Source organism: Zootoca vivipara, chromosome 9 (assembly GCF_963506605.1).
Source record: "Zootoca vivipara chromosome 9, rZooViv1.1, whole genome shotgun sequence".
Lineage (NCBI taxonomy): Eukaryota > Metazoa > Chordata > Lepidosauria > Squamata > Lacertidae > Zootoca > Zootoca vivipara.
In genome coordinates, this window is record NC_083284.1 from 55,414,155 (window position 1) to 55,429,874 (window position 15,720).

Genomic DNA, 15,720 nt, shown 5'->3' on the forward strand with positions numbered 1-15,720 from the left:
TGTGTATGGAGGTCCTGGGCTCATGACAAGACCTCAACCCCCCCCCACCTCGGCCTTGCTGATGTGGTCCAAAGGAAAGGAAAGCAATACATTTGGCACTAGCTGGGCTGCAGGAGTTCCCAAAAGAAAGCATACCAGGAACCCTCCAACCATCTTAGGGACTCCACTCCGTATTTGTGTAGGGCTTACTCCTTACTCTTTTCATCTTCCAAAGATGTCCCACTAGGTATGTATAGAATTGGCCTTTTAATTATATCCCCCCATCCTTTTGCATCTTGCAGTAAAATTACACCTCTTGTTTTGTGCATGTTCAAAACTGTTAGCTGTTGTTTTATACTGTTTCAAATGTGTTGTATGGTTAAGAATAATAATATAATAATTTTTAATTTATATCCTGCCCACCTAGCTGGGTTTCCTCAGCCACTTTAGGTGGCTTACAACATATAAAACACACACACACAAAATCAAACATTAAAAAAACCAAGATATCCTATACAAGCAATAAATCAATAAAAACCAGTAACAATAATAATAACAAACAGTTTACAGTTATACCCAAATTAAAGTAACCGCCAACCCCAGCTAAACATTTAACCAACACCAACCTGACAAAAATGAAACAGAAGATCCCAAATTAGAACTGTTTAAAACATTTTAGCCAGTTGCCCCAACCCAAGAGTTGTTCCAGCAATGTCCCAGTGGCCCCCCAGGAGCCTCTTTTAGCTGTTCAGGGTGAGCGAGGTCGCCACCCCATAGGCCAGGTGGAAATGGGCCTTGCGGCAGGGAGCAGGTCTCTCTTCCAGCACTCAGGCAGCAGCCGTGGTTGGGGTTTTTTATTATTGTTTTATTGGTTTTAACATTCTATGGACTGCCCCTGGAGAATGCAGGTGGATAGGCTGTATAAAAGTATAACTAATGACTAATAATAAATAAATAAGAACCAATATTGTAACTTCTGGCAACTCTGCTCATTTTTCCGGCAGCACCATTGTTGTGGTCTCTCTGCAAAGATATGTATGCTTGTGTTTCCCTAATAGGAAGGAGGCTAACAATGGCACTTTGAAGTACACTGTCCAATCTGTGTAAAGTGTACCCTGAAAACACATGAGTCAACAGACTACGTATGTGAGAATGACCCCCCCACACACACACACTAGTTTTTCATGGTGTGCAAAGAATACTCATGCAAGTCAGTCACATGACATGTATAAAAATAATGTAGGACGGAATTGTACAGGTTAACAATGCAGGGGAAGGACATATGTAAACATCATCTTTGGCACCCTGATTGCAATCAGTGGGACTACTTCAGAGTAGATGTGTTTAAGATAGGAATGCCAGTCTTGGGAATGATTACATTTGGGGGGTTTCCACATTTGGGGGGTTTCCACAAAGGCAGGTTGTACAGTAGACCCAAAATAACACTCCTGACTCCCCTCTTATGGTGAATCTTTGTAAACGAACCAATTATACAAAAATAGAAAAGGAAAATATTCAAACTTCCTTTTTCTTCAGAGGCAGGTACAAAGAACATGTCGATCTGTCATTCATGGTAGTTTTACTTAAATTATTTTAATAACGTAAAGTGATTATGAACAGTACTGATTATGTTCCGTTAGTAACATAATCAGTTGTACATTTCCAGCTCTGCATTTTACTTAATTAATCAGTGTTACTACTAAGCATCCGGGACCTGCAGAGTGGGGGTTGGAGAAGTGTTTACGTCTTTTTTCCTGTTTTCCTCTATCTGAACAATTCTTAGAGCTACCCAACACTGGGAAAATCCCATTAGGCAAATCTCATAGTCACACCTGCAGCTGAGTTTGGGAGACTGGAACTGTGAATAATATATTCCTTTTTAAAAAAAATAAAATAAATCTGACTTGATTGGAGAATGGCAAGCTCCCTGTGACTGTCGCTGAAGACTTCAGCTTCCTAGAGTTTAACAGCTCCAAATCTGCTTCGTTTTGTGGTTGGCAGCACCAGTGGGAGGTTTGATTCTGGAAGCCTGACAAATGAGTTGACGCTATTTGGAAGGAGAGATAACAAAGGTATTCGGATGTGTTGTGCCTTTTCTTTCCTGTGAGTAGTAGACTTGGCTTGGCAGCGTTCGACATACCGAGAACGGATGTCCCTCGTGGCATCAAGTGAGCTATTACAAACAAAGACTGGCTGGGAAGAAAGAAGAACCAAAACTCATCGGTTCCGAGATCTAATGAACACTAGAGTGTTTTTCTCCTCTCTTTTTTTTTTTTTAAAAAAAAGGAAATTAAAAAATTCGGATGAATGACAGCAAAAACTGAATCATGTTGCTTTGATTTCCCGTACCATGGAAAGATGACTTCAGAGGAATTTGTTTGGGATAAGGAAGCTGGAATTGGGAAATTTCCTAGGCACATGGGCACATTTGGAATGTTGAAAGAATGCCTGCAAGCACACACACCTTTTGGTTGCTTCCTTCCCATCCTAGCAGAGAGAATCTTTCACACACATAATTCATAATTTCCATGGTTCTGGGTAAAAGTCAAATCTAGTAGAATTTAAACCAGGCATCCCCAAACTGCGGCCCTCCAGATGTTTTGGCCTACAACTCCCATGATCCCTAGCTAACAGGACCAGTGCTCAGGGATGATGGGAATTGTAGTCCAAAACATCTGGAGGGCCGAAGTTTGGGGATGCCTGATTTAAACAGACACTTTTCCACAGGGATGGGGAGAGTCAGGCATGGGGGGAGCCAAATGTGGCCCCCCCACAGACCTCGGACCACTCCTATTCTTCCTGCACCCCAACTCACAAGCCCTAATAATTACAGTATTGCTCCTTGAGAATGTGTGCTTGAACACTTGATAATGCCACTTCATTAGCTGGATAAACAATAAGAGAGGAGGGTATGTCAGTGTATGTCAAAAGTAGTCTCCTGTGCAAAGGTAACATTGGCATTATACTGTAGTTGCTTTGCCCATTTCTGCCTCTCTTACCAAAGCTCAAAATCTCACCCACCTACCAGCCACCTACCTCAAGTGTCATTATGAGCCAACATTTTAAAATGTGTTACGCAAATAGTAGAAATTATAAAAAGCGTGTTCGTGAGAAATGAGGAGACCCATGATATCCATATGGAGTTGATGCCAGACATTGTGGGATTTGACTATTGTTATTATTATTATTATTATTATTATTATTATTAAAAACCTAACGGATAATTAAAGAAGGCAGGCATTTCCAAATGGTGATTCAGAATCCATGCGTTTAATCACAGCAGTTTAGATGGTGGCTTGTCAGGCTACACAGGTGGTGTGTAGTTAACAAAACAAGCAGAGGGATTTTAAAGGAAATTACCTCTTCCACATCAAGGGACTGTGATCAAATGATTAGTGGCTTTTCTTAGAGGCAACTTCTGTGGAACAGAACCGACATCCACAAGCCTGTGAAAGTCAATAAGGGAAAACATTTTTGGGGAGAAAATAGAGCTGGGGGCCAGGCCCTCACCTCTCCCCAAATGCTCCCAGGGGCTCTTGCGTGGCCCTAGCCCCTTGCCAGGGGTTCGGACAAGAGCAAGGTTTGCTTTAGTTTATGCCTAGAAAACAAGCCCCACAATGGATTCCTTCAATGGAATTCCTTGCAGCAGCAGCAGCAGCATTGGAGGGGCCGGCACAGCCAGCCATACTCCCTCCACCAACCAAACTTAACCAATGCCTAACCGCAACCTTACAAGTTGTGACGATTTTGCTACCCAGTAGGCAAAAAACCGAAAGGCACTGGCCAATCAGCCAAATGGGAAAATTCCTACCAGGCCCCTGCCCCAAAGCAGATGACCCCATGACAGGCATAGCAAGGTCAACATGAACAGCCCTAAATATAGGGAGGGTGGGTGGGTGATCTGATGCATGCAGTGAAAAGAGGGCAGCTCAATGCTGCGCCCAGGGAATAAATAGCCCCTTGGCCGTCAATCATAAATTGCAACATCAAATTCTCCCAGAGGTGCCCAATAAGATTCGTGGCCATCCAAACTAACCCGCCCAGCAGCAGAGGGGGGTCTTGTCTGTCCCCACCGCAACACGTGCTCTCCATGAAGGAGAACACGCTTTGTTATCAGTGCTCCCCAGCTGGCTACGTCATCTCTATAGAGGCAGTCATTGGGGGATGTTCCAGGTTTGCTTTAGTTTATGCCTATAAAACAAGCCCCATAATGTATTTATTGTTTAAGCTACTGAGTGTGGTGAGATTGCAGATGTTGTGGTGAGATTGGGAGCGAGCCATGAACTGCCTTGTTCATTTCCCAAAATAATGACTTGTCAGTTTCCCAGACTAAAAGAGTGTAGCCTTTGACTACATGACAGGAGAAAATCCCCACAAAGAAGATGTCCTCAATGGTTGGCTCAAACAGCGTTTGAATTCGTTACGTTTTCCTCATTTGCACTTCGCAGACAAAGGCTGGATTCTGATCTCTGCTATTTCGGTGAAAATTTAGAGCAATCGAAACAAAAATGGCTCCTACATATTGTGCAACTGGCGTGTGGATTGGTGTTCATCCCACTCCTTCCTTAGTTATGTAAGAGAGAAATGTTTACAGACAGGTTATTCTTCGCATCCACAAATAGCTGGAAATGTAAACATCCGGAATATAGAATTTTATTTTAAAAGTCAAGATTTGGAACCATTTGTTTCTTTTTTCCAAAAAAAATGTTTATAATTATTTACAACGGAAAACTATTCAGATATGAAATTCTATTGGAAGGGAATCAGGCATATGTGCCAAAGCAAACATTTTACTGTACTGTGTGTTCAAGGACCTTGCCAATCAGACTTTCGCAACTTGTAACCAGCTAAGCCAATTGTAACCTACCAAACGTGTATTACTGTTTTCGTTCTGTTTTGTTTTGCAGTTTCATATAGGCAGCAAGAGCAGGAGGTCATTGGCATAATTGGGGCCAGTCCTGTCATCACAGCTACTCCTATGTCTCAAATTGAGATTATAGTTCTTAAAATTTAGTGGGCTTCCTCAAGCTTGAATCATTTGAGGACCATTTTTCTGGTATTTCTACAGTCCTAGAACCTTAAACCATCTATGTCTGGCAGCCAGCGATTAATTTAGCATCCTCATTAGGGATTATTCTCCCCACCAAAAGCAACTGATGATGGGTGAAATATTGCTTCGGCTTGGAATTGAGGTTGGCAAACTGAGCATCCCTTACTCCTGCAAAAAATTAAAAAGATCATAAAGTAATTAGAGCTGGTGTCCAACATTACTGCTACCGTGACTATTACGTAGTTGGAAACCCATTTTGGCAAGCCATTCTGCACTGCAGATTGAAGGGTTCTTGGACTCCGATGTCCACACAGACTCTAAAATGGCTACCTACTTCTGGATTTCCTAAATGTCTATGCAGTTATTAAAGACATAGGAGGCCCTTTAGAGGCAATCCACTGTCAACTAGAGTTGAGATATAATATTAGCTTTCTTTCACCCTCACTTTAGTTGTGTAGATTATTTTAATCTGCATGTTTTATTCATTGTTGCATTTTTCTCAAAATGAAATATATTGCAGAGGGGAAAACCCAGAGATAACAAAATAGCAACAGTAGAATAATTACTGTATGTAGTTATTGCTATTTTTTCCCCTTTTTGTAAAGGCTTTATCTAGGAGACTATCAGAATATCTTTAATGAAACTTCAATATCTTGATTAAATTGCTGCTAGCCCTTGAAATAATTAGCATTCATATTACCAAGAAAGCTGCACTTCAGTTGAATTTGGTGTTTTCTAAATGGCTGGTGATTCAAATGGTGTTATGGGGGAGGAAAGCTTTGCGGCTCTCCAGATTTCCTTTCCATTTATTGATGCTACTTTCTTAAAGAAATCTAGAAAACATCATCTCACACTCTTGTGGCACATTACAGTAAACACTTCTTTCAAATAAAAAAAGTAAAGAGATAATGCGCTTTTAGAAGCGCCTCCAAAGATAAGTTGCGGACTGGAGTGGGAATGCAAAATCATTAAGCAAATTGTCCTGTAAAAGTTACAGTGAATGAAAATGTAAAAACTCAACACATTTGAATGATGAATTTTCCATTAGTGTAAGTTTTGATCTGTTTTAATTGGTGCAACTTAATTATTTTATATTTTGCATATTTAAATGTACAATGGTTGGGAGGGAAATTGAGAGGGGGAGCAATTAGTTGATTAGCAGTTTTATTAATCTGGAACAAAACTGAGTACATTCCAGAAAGTAGCATTAATTTTGTAGGGGAAATAAAAAATGTCCACGTGTTCTCAGTAGGCGACATTTTGATTGAGCAAAATGCATGGGGGGTCGTGCTGCAAAAACCCACCACAATGCTCAGATAGAGATTGTCAGCAAGGCCAAAATGGGGCCTCCGAGAAACAAGAGAGATGCAAGTTTGGGAGAACCTGAGGTTTGCAGAAGTAGGTTTTTTTGGTGGATGGGGACAAATGGGGAATTCCTCCCCACCCCCTGTCTGGGGTGGAAAAATCAAAAGAGGGTTTAGCATACTCATTCAGGTCAGTTGGAGAGGGTAAAAACAGGTGTATATGTGTGGATGTGGGTACATTTGTCTCCTTGAGCTTTGAAAAGTATCCTGTCTGGAAGGAACCCTGAACAGGAACATTCCTGCCAGAAGGTGAGGATCCACTGCAACCTTTGTTGCAGATCTAGCATGGATTGTCCAGTCAATAAATATGGCACTGAAATCAATCTAACTTGCATTTTGATGCAAAGCTTCGCCTTTACTTCCAATTCATGAGCTCTAGCCAAATATAGATCTACTTTTGCGTTTCCTTTCACATCCTGTTACCTGTTATTGCTTACGTATGTCCATTTTTGACACGTATACCCTCAAGGCGACTTTCAAACTAATCATAATAAAAATAGTAAATTCAGTATCAAAACTAAACATCAGTAAAAACCGCAAGATAAAACCAGCGGACGAAGCAGCTAAAAGCAGTTTAAAACCAACACTATTAAAAGAGCAAGCAAACCTCCCGCACGCCACGTTTAATTGAGTTGTGTCCAGTACAAGTCGTTGTCTATAATGAGCATAAAGTTGAGCACATTAAATTTTCTCACTTCACTATAAGCTCCTCTCAGTAGGGGCAGATAGAAGAATCCTCAGCTGAATATAGTGGCTGCAAGGTTCAAGTTATGTCATGGGTGTGGGAAGGCTTGTTGAACGAATTCGGCATCCATTTTTGTTACGGTATTCTATCCCTCGGCTAAATAACTGTCACAATTCTTCTACCTTTTCTATTCCTACAGGTTTGTTCTAGGGTGGTTCCCTGCCCCCCGAATATGTAGTACGTGAGGATTGATATATATGTCTACAGCTGAGGACTTTTCTGGTGCAAGTGAAAAATGATCCTGGCTTGGCTCCAGCAAGCCATCTCAGCTATCACACCACACACACCTGCACACCACCTCAGCTGCAATTTGGTGGAGTTGGTTATCCCATTCACCTGCCTCCTGTCCTTTTTATTCTGGGTGCTTTGTGTCCCTTATGTAGCAGCATAGCCATACTCACCCTCTTTCTGCCTGCCCCTTCGACCTCCTTGCTTTGGTGGCTGCATTAAAACTCCCTCATGGGCCACATCTCATCCACCATGCCCTGGGAGAAGTGTGTTTTTTTTTCATCATAGGAACACTAGAAACTGGCATAGGTCCATCTAACTCGGTACAGTATAGCCGGTCACTGACTGGCAGAAGCGGCTCTCCATGGCTTCAGGCAGGGAACCCTTTCCAGACTTTCTTGGTGATGCCATGAATAGAACGTGGGATGTTCTGCGTACAAATTTGATGCTCTTCCACTGAGCTACAGCTCTTCCAACAAACATCGTAAGGGATGTCTCCTGCAAGAACCATCATCTTTATTTTATTTTACTTATACTTGTACTTTCTGAGGTAAACCTCGATTCTCCCGACTTTCCTCCTCGGCCCTTTGCATTTTGGCTTGTTGCTTTTCAGAGTTAAAAAGAGAAAAGGATTAATGTTAAAAGAGAGAAGGAGATTATCATTATCACATTATCTCCACAGATGGTGCAAACAACCCATTTGGTAAACAACAGAGTCCTTGTTAATCCTGTCTCTTTATCTCCCCCCAGTTTTAAGACTTTCCAAAGAAACCACTATTGATCTGAAAACCTTTGGGATATTTAGCTCAGGAACTGTAACTGAAGGATGATTGACCTGTTTTTGTTAAGCCTTGCTGGGCTATGGTGTCAGTTGTGTTTAATTGTGGCAACAAAGTGCTTTGTTCCGCAGGGAGACCTGTAAACATAGGTACCTGTAAAGTAGGTATTGTGGTCATTGTTGTTTCTCCCCCGGTGTTGCGAATCCAAATAGGAACAACAGGGACCTGAACTTTCTGTAGCCCCTCATTTACTCGACTGAGAAATGCAGGTGATAATCACCTCTGATAACATTGTTCTTGGTTAGCCATGTGCAAAATGCACCACAGGTGTCAGTTGTGGAGCAGAGGATGACAGAGGCAAGTCACGGGGAGCTCAAAAGCTTGACTGAAAGACATTAGTGTAGCTGAGCAGCTTCAGTGCTATTTTATACTGTAGGTGTGAGCAGTGAAGCGAAGTACTTTTGTGGTATCCTACCCCTCCCCAATTTGGGGGGACTTGGGCTGGGTCTTGCCATGTTCTCATTGTAGGGCAGGGGTAAAGGGGTGATTTGCCTTCCCACATGAAGCAGGCCCAGCGGCCTTTGAGGAACTGTTGTGTTCCCTTTGCTTGTGAGGTAGTGGTGGGCCTGACAGAGCTGCTTGGCATGAAGGTGGGATAAAGCCCTGAATTTTGAGCTTACCCAGCTTTAGGGTCTAATGATTGATGGAGGACTAATAGGAGACCTAACTAACAGGAACAACTAACAAAAGGACTGGCTTCGCATTACTTGGCCTGTTCTGTATAGTCTTAAAAGAACTCGGGCTAAATCAAAAAGTGTCACCGGATTAGAAACTGTACAGCAGTTTTGGGGAAGCCCTGACCCACAAGCGCAGTCTGGCCCAGCAGGGCTCCTAATTTGGCCCACAAGGCCATTGCCCCAAGGTTTTGGCCACCTGCTCTGCCCCTGGTGCCATAAATGATGCCAGGTGTGCGGCAGGTAAAGTTGTGGCTGCAAAGGCACAAGCAGGAGTATTCAAGTGTGCAAGCAGGGCTTTGCATTGGTGCCTTTTAAGTTTGACACTCAACACAACCTCTGCTTAAAGTGAGGGTTGTCCTGCAAACTCCACTTCTTTTTACCTGCCCTGACCACCTGTCAAAGTGGCCCACAGGAGTGGGGGGAGGTCAACACCCGCTCCCCACCCCTGCTCTACAGCAAGAAATCTCAAATGTTTATTAAAAAGGTAATTTTGTTCCTGATATCCAACATGCTGTTTTTCAGTAGTGAAGTGCTATTTAATATAGTAAATGCTACTGTCGCAGTCCTGAGATATTGCAGCAGGCAAAGCTGCAATCCCACAGCAGGAGCTGGTACCTCCGATGGTTCTTGAGGATAGTTAACTCCCTGTTGTCTAAGGATGCACATACACATGGGCAAGGTGCTGGTGTCACCAGTATCAGTTGGGGCAGTAAATGGCTCTTGAGATCATGGAACTATGATGAGGCCATCAGCAAACTAATGTGATGAGTGCCCTGATCACCATTACTTTTCTCATACAATTGCATTGTGTTCTCTTCCTTTTTGGTATTGGAAGTCCATAATTGGGAGATTTCTCTATGTGGTCTCTAAGGCTACAGGCATTTATATGCACTCAAGTTCTGCTGGTTTTCGTACAGTTTTTAAGCCCCATGTGGGATCGCAGCCCTATTACTCCTCTTCACTGCACTATATTGCCATGATGTAATAATTACAGTACACTGCATTTTCATTCGAAGATACCATTCCTCTGCCAAGGTTGCATATTGTCTATATCATAGCAGATGTGCAATATGTTTATCAGTGGTCCTGTGCCGCATTTTCTAGTCTTCATCATATGTGTGCTTGCTTCTCTTGAGTCATCGGGAGGACTTTTCACCTCTACAGGCATCTTTCTCTATCGGGCCAGTACTTGGTTTTGCATTTTTGGGGCTGTTGGAATAGAAGCATTGTGTGTGATCAGTCCTGCTGGGTTGGGGGTTAGAATTGTTTGGGTCTTTCTATGTCCAATGCCAAGCTTATATTTGAGCTAGGGCTGGACTGCTTTCACCCTGTTTTGAACTTTGGCTCCCAAATTGGGCATAATCACCCCACCTCTAAAACAAGGTGGCCGATGAAGGGGGAAAGTAAAGCGATTCATCTGGGGGGGTGTTTATTAAAGCAAAGCGGCTTTTTACTTCTGCTTCTGCTTCTAACCCCAGGTTGAATGGCCGCCCATTGAATGTGCAGCAGTTTGCCTGTAACATCAAAAGCAGGAGAGCTGACAGACACATGTCATGTCACTTGCATGTCTTTGTTCAGTTTGGTGGGTCACACATTGTGTTCCATTTTTTTTTTAAAGATTTTTATTGATTTTCAAAAAAGACAGACACAAACAAAACATACAATATAGCACTGTCCCTTCATTTTCCCTCCACCCACCGGTCCACTTCTGCCACCAGTGGAACCCGTGTGCTTTAAGAATCAAAGGGGTCCAATTGTGAGTTGAGTTCAGCTTCCCCCCTCCCTCCTCCCCCCCTATCCCCCCCCCCTGCCACTGAGAGAACAGGGAGGAAGGAGTTATGGGGATTTGCATCCCCCAACTCTTTCATAATCATACAACACCACAAACAAAAAAGGAAAAAAAAAAGAAAAAGAAAATTGGGAAAAGTTGAAACTTCCCAGTTCTTGTTATTTTAACATTTTAATTGCGACTCCCTCGATAGTCTTCCTCATGGTTTTCCTAACAAATTCTGATTACTTGTGGCGAATTTTCCAACTCAGTTTCAAATCTTAATCTTATAATATTAACTCAATCCTCCTCCTTTTTCATGCTGCCCTCCCACAGGTCCCCTCCTGCCACAAGAGGAACCCGCAGGGCACAGCACTTCCAAGGTTCCATTTCCTCCTCACCCATCTGGGCACCCCCTGCCACTGAGTGCCTCAGAATAAGGAGAGGGGGGTAGGCAGCTTTCTTGCCTAAACACCTCACTTAACTTACAAAAATTTACAATAACTTAAAAATTCTTTCCCAAACCATTCTTATGCTCCCTTAAGAAAACATAACTTTTTTCCCTTTCTTTTTTACATTCCATCTCCTCTCCCTAAGTCTTTTTCCCCTAATTGGTTCAGCGTTTCCATTATCATGCCAAGATTTCGAAAACCGTCTTTCAAAAACCAAAACGATACCTTTTAACTAAAGTTTTTACCCCACACCCATTCTTTCCCAAATCCATCTCCAGACCTTTGCCCCCCCCTGTCCCTGTCCTTCCCATCCCTCAAAAACACCACTCCACATTTTAACCCCTCCAGGATCTTTAATTCCATTAGTCTTTAAGTTCCTTTGCCTCTCATCTTCTTCTTCTGCTTGTTTTTCTTCCTTTTGGAAATCATATTTTGCTTCATCCCAAACAAATTTGTCATAGTCCAAGTCCTCTTCAATCCTTTCATCCAATTGTTTCTCCTCACACACAGTCTCAGATTCAGCAATCTCCAAATCTAAATTATCCTCTAAGTCCTGGATTTGGACTTCGGTCTCGACTGGTGATAAGTTGAGATGTTGCCGTTCCTTGTAAAAGTCTTCCCATGACAGCAAATAGTTCAACACAGTCTCCTGGAAGGCTCGAGAAAGCTTTGTTTTCATACTTCTTGTAACCGCAGATAAACAGGGGGTAGGGAACAATGGGTACTGGAAAATTCCTTTCTCAGACGATCGACTCCATTTTGGCTGTTCTTTTCCTTAGTTCATAACTCAATCCCAAATCCGTTCTTACTTCCAATTTAAATAGTTCTATCACGTTTTCAAACAATTTTTAGCTGTTCAACAATGCAATCAATCCACCCGGTCTTTTGACAGTTTGACAGCTTTTGACAGCTGTCAAAACACTCTTCCCCTTAATGCCGCTGTGCCTCAAGGGGTGCCGGACTCGGGGGCTGAGATGGTTCCAAAAAAGTCTTTTTTTCCCTCTCGGGTCCACAACTCCAAATTCTTTCGTTGTTCGGCTTAGGTTTTTTTTTTAAATCGCCTCCCAGTTTCCCATTAGGAAGAGACCGACTTCCGTTACTTTAAAGTCTCTCCTATTTTTCCAATCGGCAAATTTAGAATCCAGATCAAAGTTCCACTTACTTCTTTGGAAATCTTTAATTTAAATCGGAAGAATCCGCCGCTTGCCGGGTCAGGACTCAGAGCTTCGCCTCCCGGAGGTAAGATGTGGCCCAAAATGGCTCCCGCGGTTCAACCCCGCCGGCTCACGATCGCTCTATTGAGCTCTCGGGCGGCGGGGGATCCGCCAAACGGAGCAGCCGCTGGACGCCTAAGTCATCGGAACTCTCTATCCGATGCTTTTACGGGGAGTCCGCTCGCTCTGCGGACTTCCCCCCCCCCCTCCGAGAAGCCAGGGACCTCGGCACGCGAAGTCCCTGCGTCCTTCTCACCGCCGCGACGAACCGGAAGTGATTTGTGGCATTTTGAAGGTCCGTAGCTCAGTGGTAGAGCATCTGTCTTTCATGTAGGGTAGACGTTAGTGAACTAGATGGACCACTGGTCTGAGGAAGCTTCTTGTGTTCCCATGATGTGCGGTGTGTGTTTCTTTTAATACCACAAAGTGGGTTTTGTTGCTGTCTCTTCTTGGAATCATGAATGGGCACATGATGAACTGCAAATGCTGCTCTCGGTCTTGTGACTTTGGATTCATTCTTCTCAGGGGGACGTATGCTGAGTACCTTGTTAGAGGTGTATGGTGGCTTAGAAGAGAAGATTCATTGTAAGCCCGACAGAAGCCTTTGAATGTATGACTTGGAAATCATGGCTGCACAGAGTGAAAGAAAACTATTGTTCCCTATGGATGCCAAAGCAGAAAATAAAAGGAACACATGCATGGAAAGAAAAGCAAATATGCATTTTTTTTGGAGGGGGGGATTCAAAATGTTTTAGTGTGTGCATGTGCTTCTGTTAAACTTTCTCCAAAGAATGAAAGAGTTTAAAATGAATATAGAAATAATAAGAGTGATACATACTTTCCCATCTTTCGTGTCACATATATATAACCCCCCCTTAAAAACTGACTTTAAAAATATTCTCTTGGTAACTCTGTGAGGTGAGTTAGGTTGAGTGATGGGCTCAGGCTCAGCCAATCCTGATTCATGCATTTATAGTGTTTCCCTGTACAGTGGAATCTTGGTTCTCGAACACCTTGGCACTCGAACATTTCGGCTCCCAAACGCTGAAAGCCCAGAAGTAAGTGTTCTGGTTTTCGAAACCCGAACATCCAATGCGGTTTGTCAGCTATTGTTTCTGGGGTGCCTGCACCAATTGGAAGCCGTGCCTTGGTTTTTGAACGTTTTGTCAGTTGAACGGACTTCCAGAACGGCTTGCGTTCGAGAACCAAGGTTCCACTGTAGTTGTTGTTGAAGTTGCCTGTGGAAAAGGCTGGATGCCTCTCTAAATATTAGGGAGAGATTGCAATACCAGGCGCTCCCCAGGATCTGGCATCGGTGTGACAAGTTCATAACTTCATTTGCAGGCTGAGCCGATGGCATTGTCCCTAATGCTGTGAAAAATCAACTTTTCCCCCAATAATTAATTAATTGAATTGTTCTTACTGTCGGTATCAAATGAGCACGCTGTAAGCCAAATGGGGCTACGCTGGTTTTTGGTTTTTTTAAAAACTTTGTGGGCATCTACAAATCATAAGCAAATGATAATACATAAGCTGTCAGATTTAAACTATCTATTGAAAAGAAAAGAAAAGAATTCCCATAGCATCCCCTTCTAGGGAACATACACTGTTTGCGTGGCTTAACTGTGATAAGACATACACCGTAGCTGAACTCAGGCACTTGAACTTAGACCTTCCCAAGATGGCCAGAATTAATTTAACTCCCTTTGATTCAGAGCCGTAGCTTAGTCGGAGAGCGTGTGCTTTGAATTCAAAAGGTCCTAGGTTCAATCGCTGACCTCTCTGGGTAGGGTAATGAAAAAGAGCCACACAGCATCAGAGAGCATATCTTACAGATGTTCAAATGCCAGAAGGGGAAGCTGGAAAGCTAGATTTCTTCCTCCTTTGTTAGCATGTAGGCATAATGTGAAGGTAAAACCTTGAGGGATACATACCACTCTTCCATATTCAAAAAAGAAAAAAAAGAAAAAGAATGGATGAAAGAACAATAATTTGGATGTCTTTATAGATAAGTCCTCTTAATTGTACATAAGACTAGCAAGGCTTAATAAAAGGTCAGTTTTCCTTCACATTCACATCATACATTTAAAACACATTGCTTTCTCCAAAGAATCCTGGGAATTGTAGTTTGTTAAAGGTGTCACTCTTAGCTGTAAAGTACAGTTCCCAGGGTTATTTATGGGATGCCATGTGCTTTAAATATATGGTGCTGATGTCACTATATCTCTTAGAGCTCATTGTTTTTTATGTTTCTGGATTTCTAACAACCTGGCCTTGAAGGAGGAGCTGGACAAAAAAATCAAGCTATACTAAAAGTCCTTCCTCACCTTCAGAGTGAAGGTGGGAAGGCACTTTCTAAAACTTTTCAGTGTAAGGGAGAGATTCTCATGATTTTGTGGCAAGGGGGATGCCGTCCAGATGAAGCAGCAGATGATAAGTTTCTTTTCAGTTTTTTTAAACCAACAGCAGATTTTTCTGCAGCTTTAACTTACGCCAAGATTGTTCAGCCGAGCAACATCCATCTTCATTAGAAAACAGATGCCCAGTGGGAATAACAGTACATCATGATAAAAGATCATTACCACGGAACTGAATGGAAAAGAAGATGGCTGCCCATGAGGGCAGCCATCTTTTCCTTTCTCAGCATAATGTCCAGAGTAATGGTGCTATGTTGTGATGTAGCCTCAGGGCATGTGTTTCCTAATGAAGACTGATGCTGAAATTTTTGCCTTGTTCAAAAATATTTAATCCCACCCCAAAATCAGATATTTTCTTTCCACTCCTGATATATCGGGGACTGTCTTCATGGAGATCCCCCCCCCACCCGCTGTGGGAGCACCAAAACAGCCTGGTTTAGCAGCCAAGAAATTTCAGTCACCAGCCATGATTTAATACTTGAATTGTGTTTTGAAAAGAAGTTAAAATAAAATCAAACTGACGTAGGCTTGTACAACATGATTTTTTTTTTAAAAAAAAGACCAATGAAAGGAAATGTACGAAACACTAAACACTAAATTTTATTTTTGGCAGGTGGTACCAGACCTTCTATTATTCCAGCAGTTTCCACTTGGGTTGTGAATAGTGGACAAGAGTTTAAGCTGTTGTGTAGTGACGGTGGCACTGTGACCTGGGATTTTCAGAGTTCGGACCCATCAGGAAAGCCCCTCAGATCATCAGAAAAGGAGGAGTTACACATAACTAAAGCAGAAGCAAGCCACACAGGAACATATACATGTATAAACAAAGAGGGATTGAACAACTCAATTTATGTTTTTGTTAAAGGTAAATATTATTGTTTGTTTTTTCCTCCTCACCTTAAAACTTGGCTTGTGCTTCCATTTATATTGATCACATTGGTGCTTTTGATATGATGTTTTCACATCCTAAGAAACCAGTGTAACCCT

The 15,720-nt window shown here is 42.5% G+C and overlaps 1 protein-coding gene across 2 annotated transcripts in view; it reads left to right on the top strand.

Annotated features, from left to right (window-relative positions):
- Positions 1–15,720, top strand: part of KIT (KIT proto-oncogene, receptor tyrosine kinase) — a 95,677-nt gene that overhangs the window by 26,235 nt on the left and 53,722 nt on the right. Inside the window, exon 2 of one of the 2 annotated variants that reach the window (XM_035113018.2) lies at positions 15,347–15,598. The exons of the other annotated variant lie outside the window; for it this stretch is intronic. Within the exon in view, the coding sequence (XP_034968909.2) occupies positions 15,347–15,598 (252 nt within the window). The remainder of the gene's footprint in view (positions 1–15,346; positions 15,599–15,720) is intronic. 2 annotated transcript variants of the gene reach the window in all.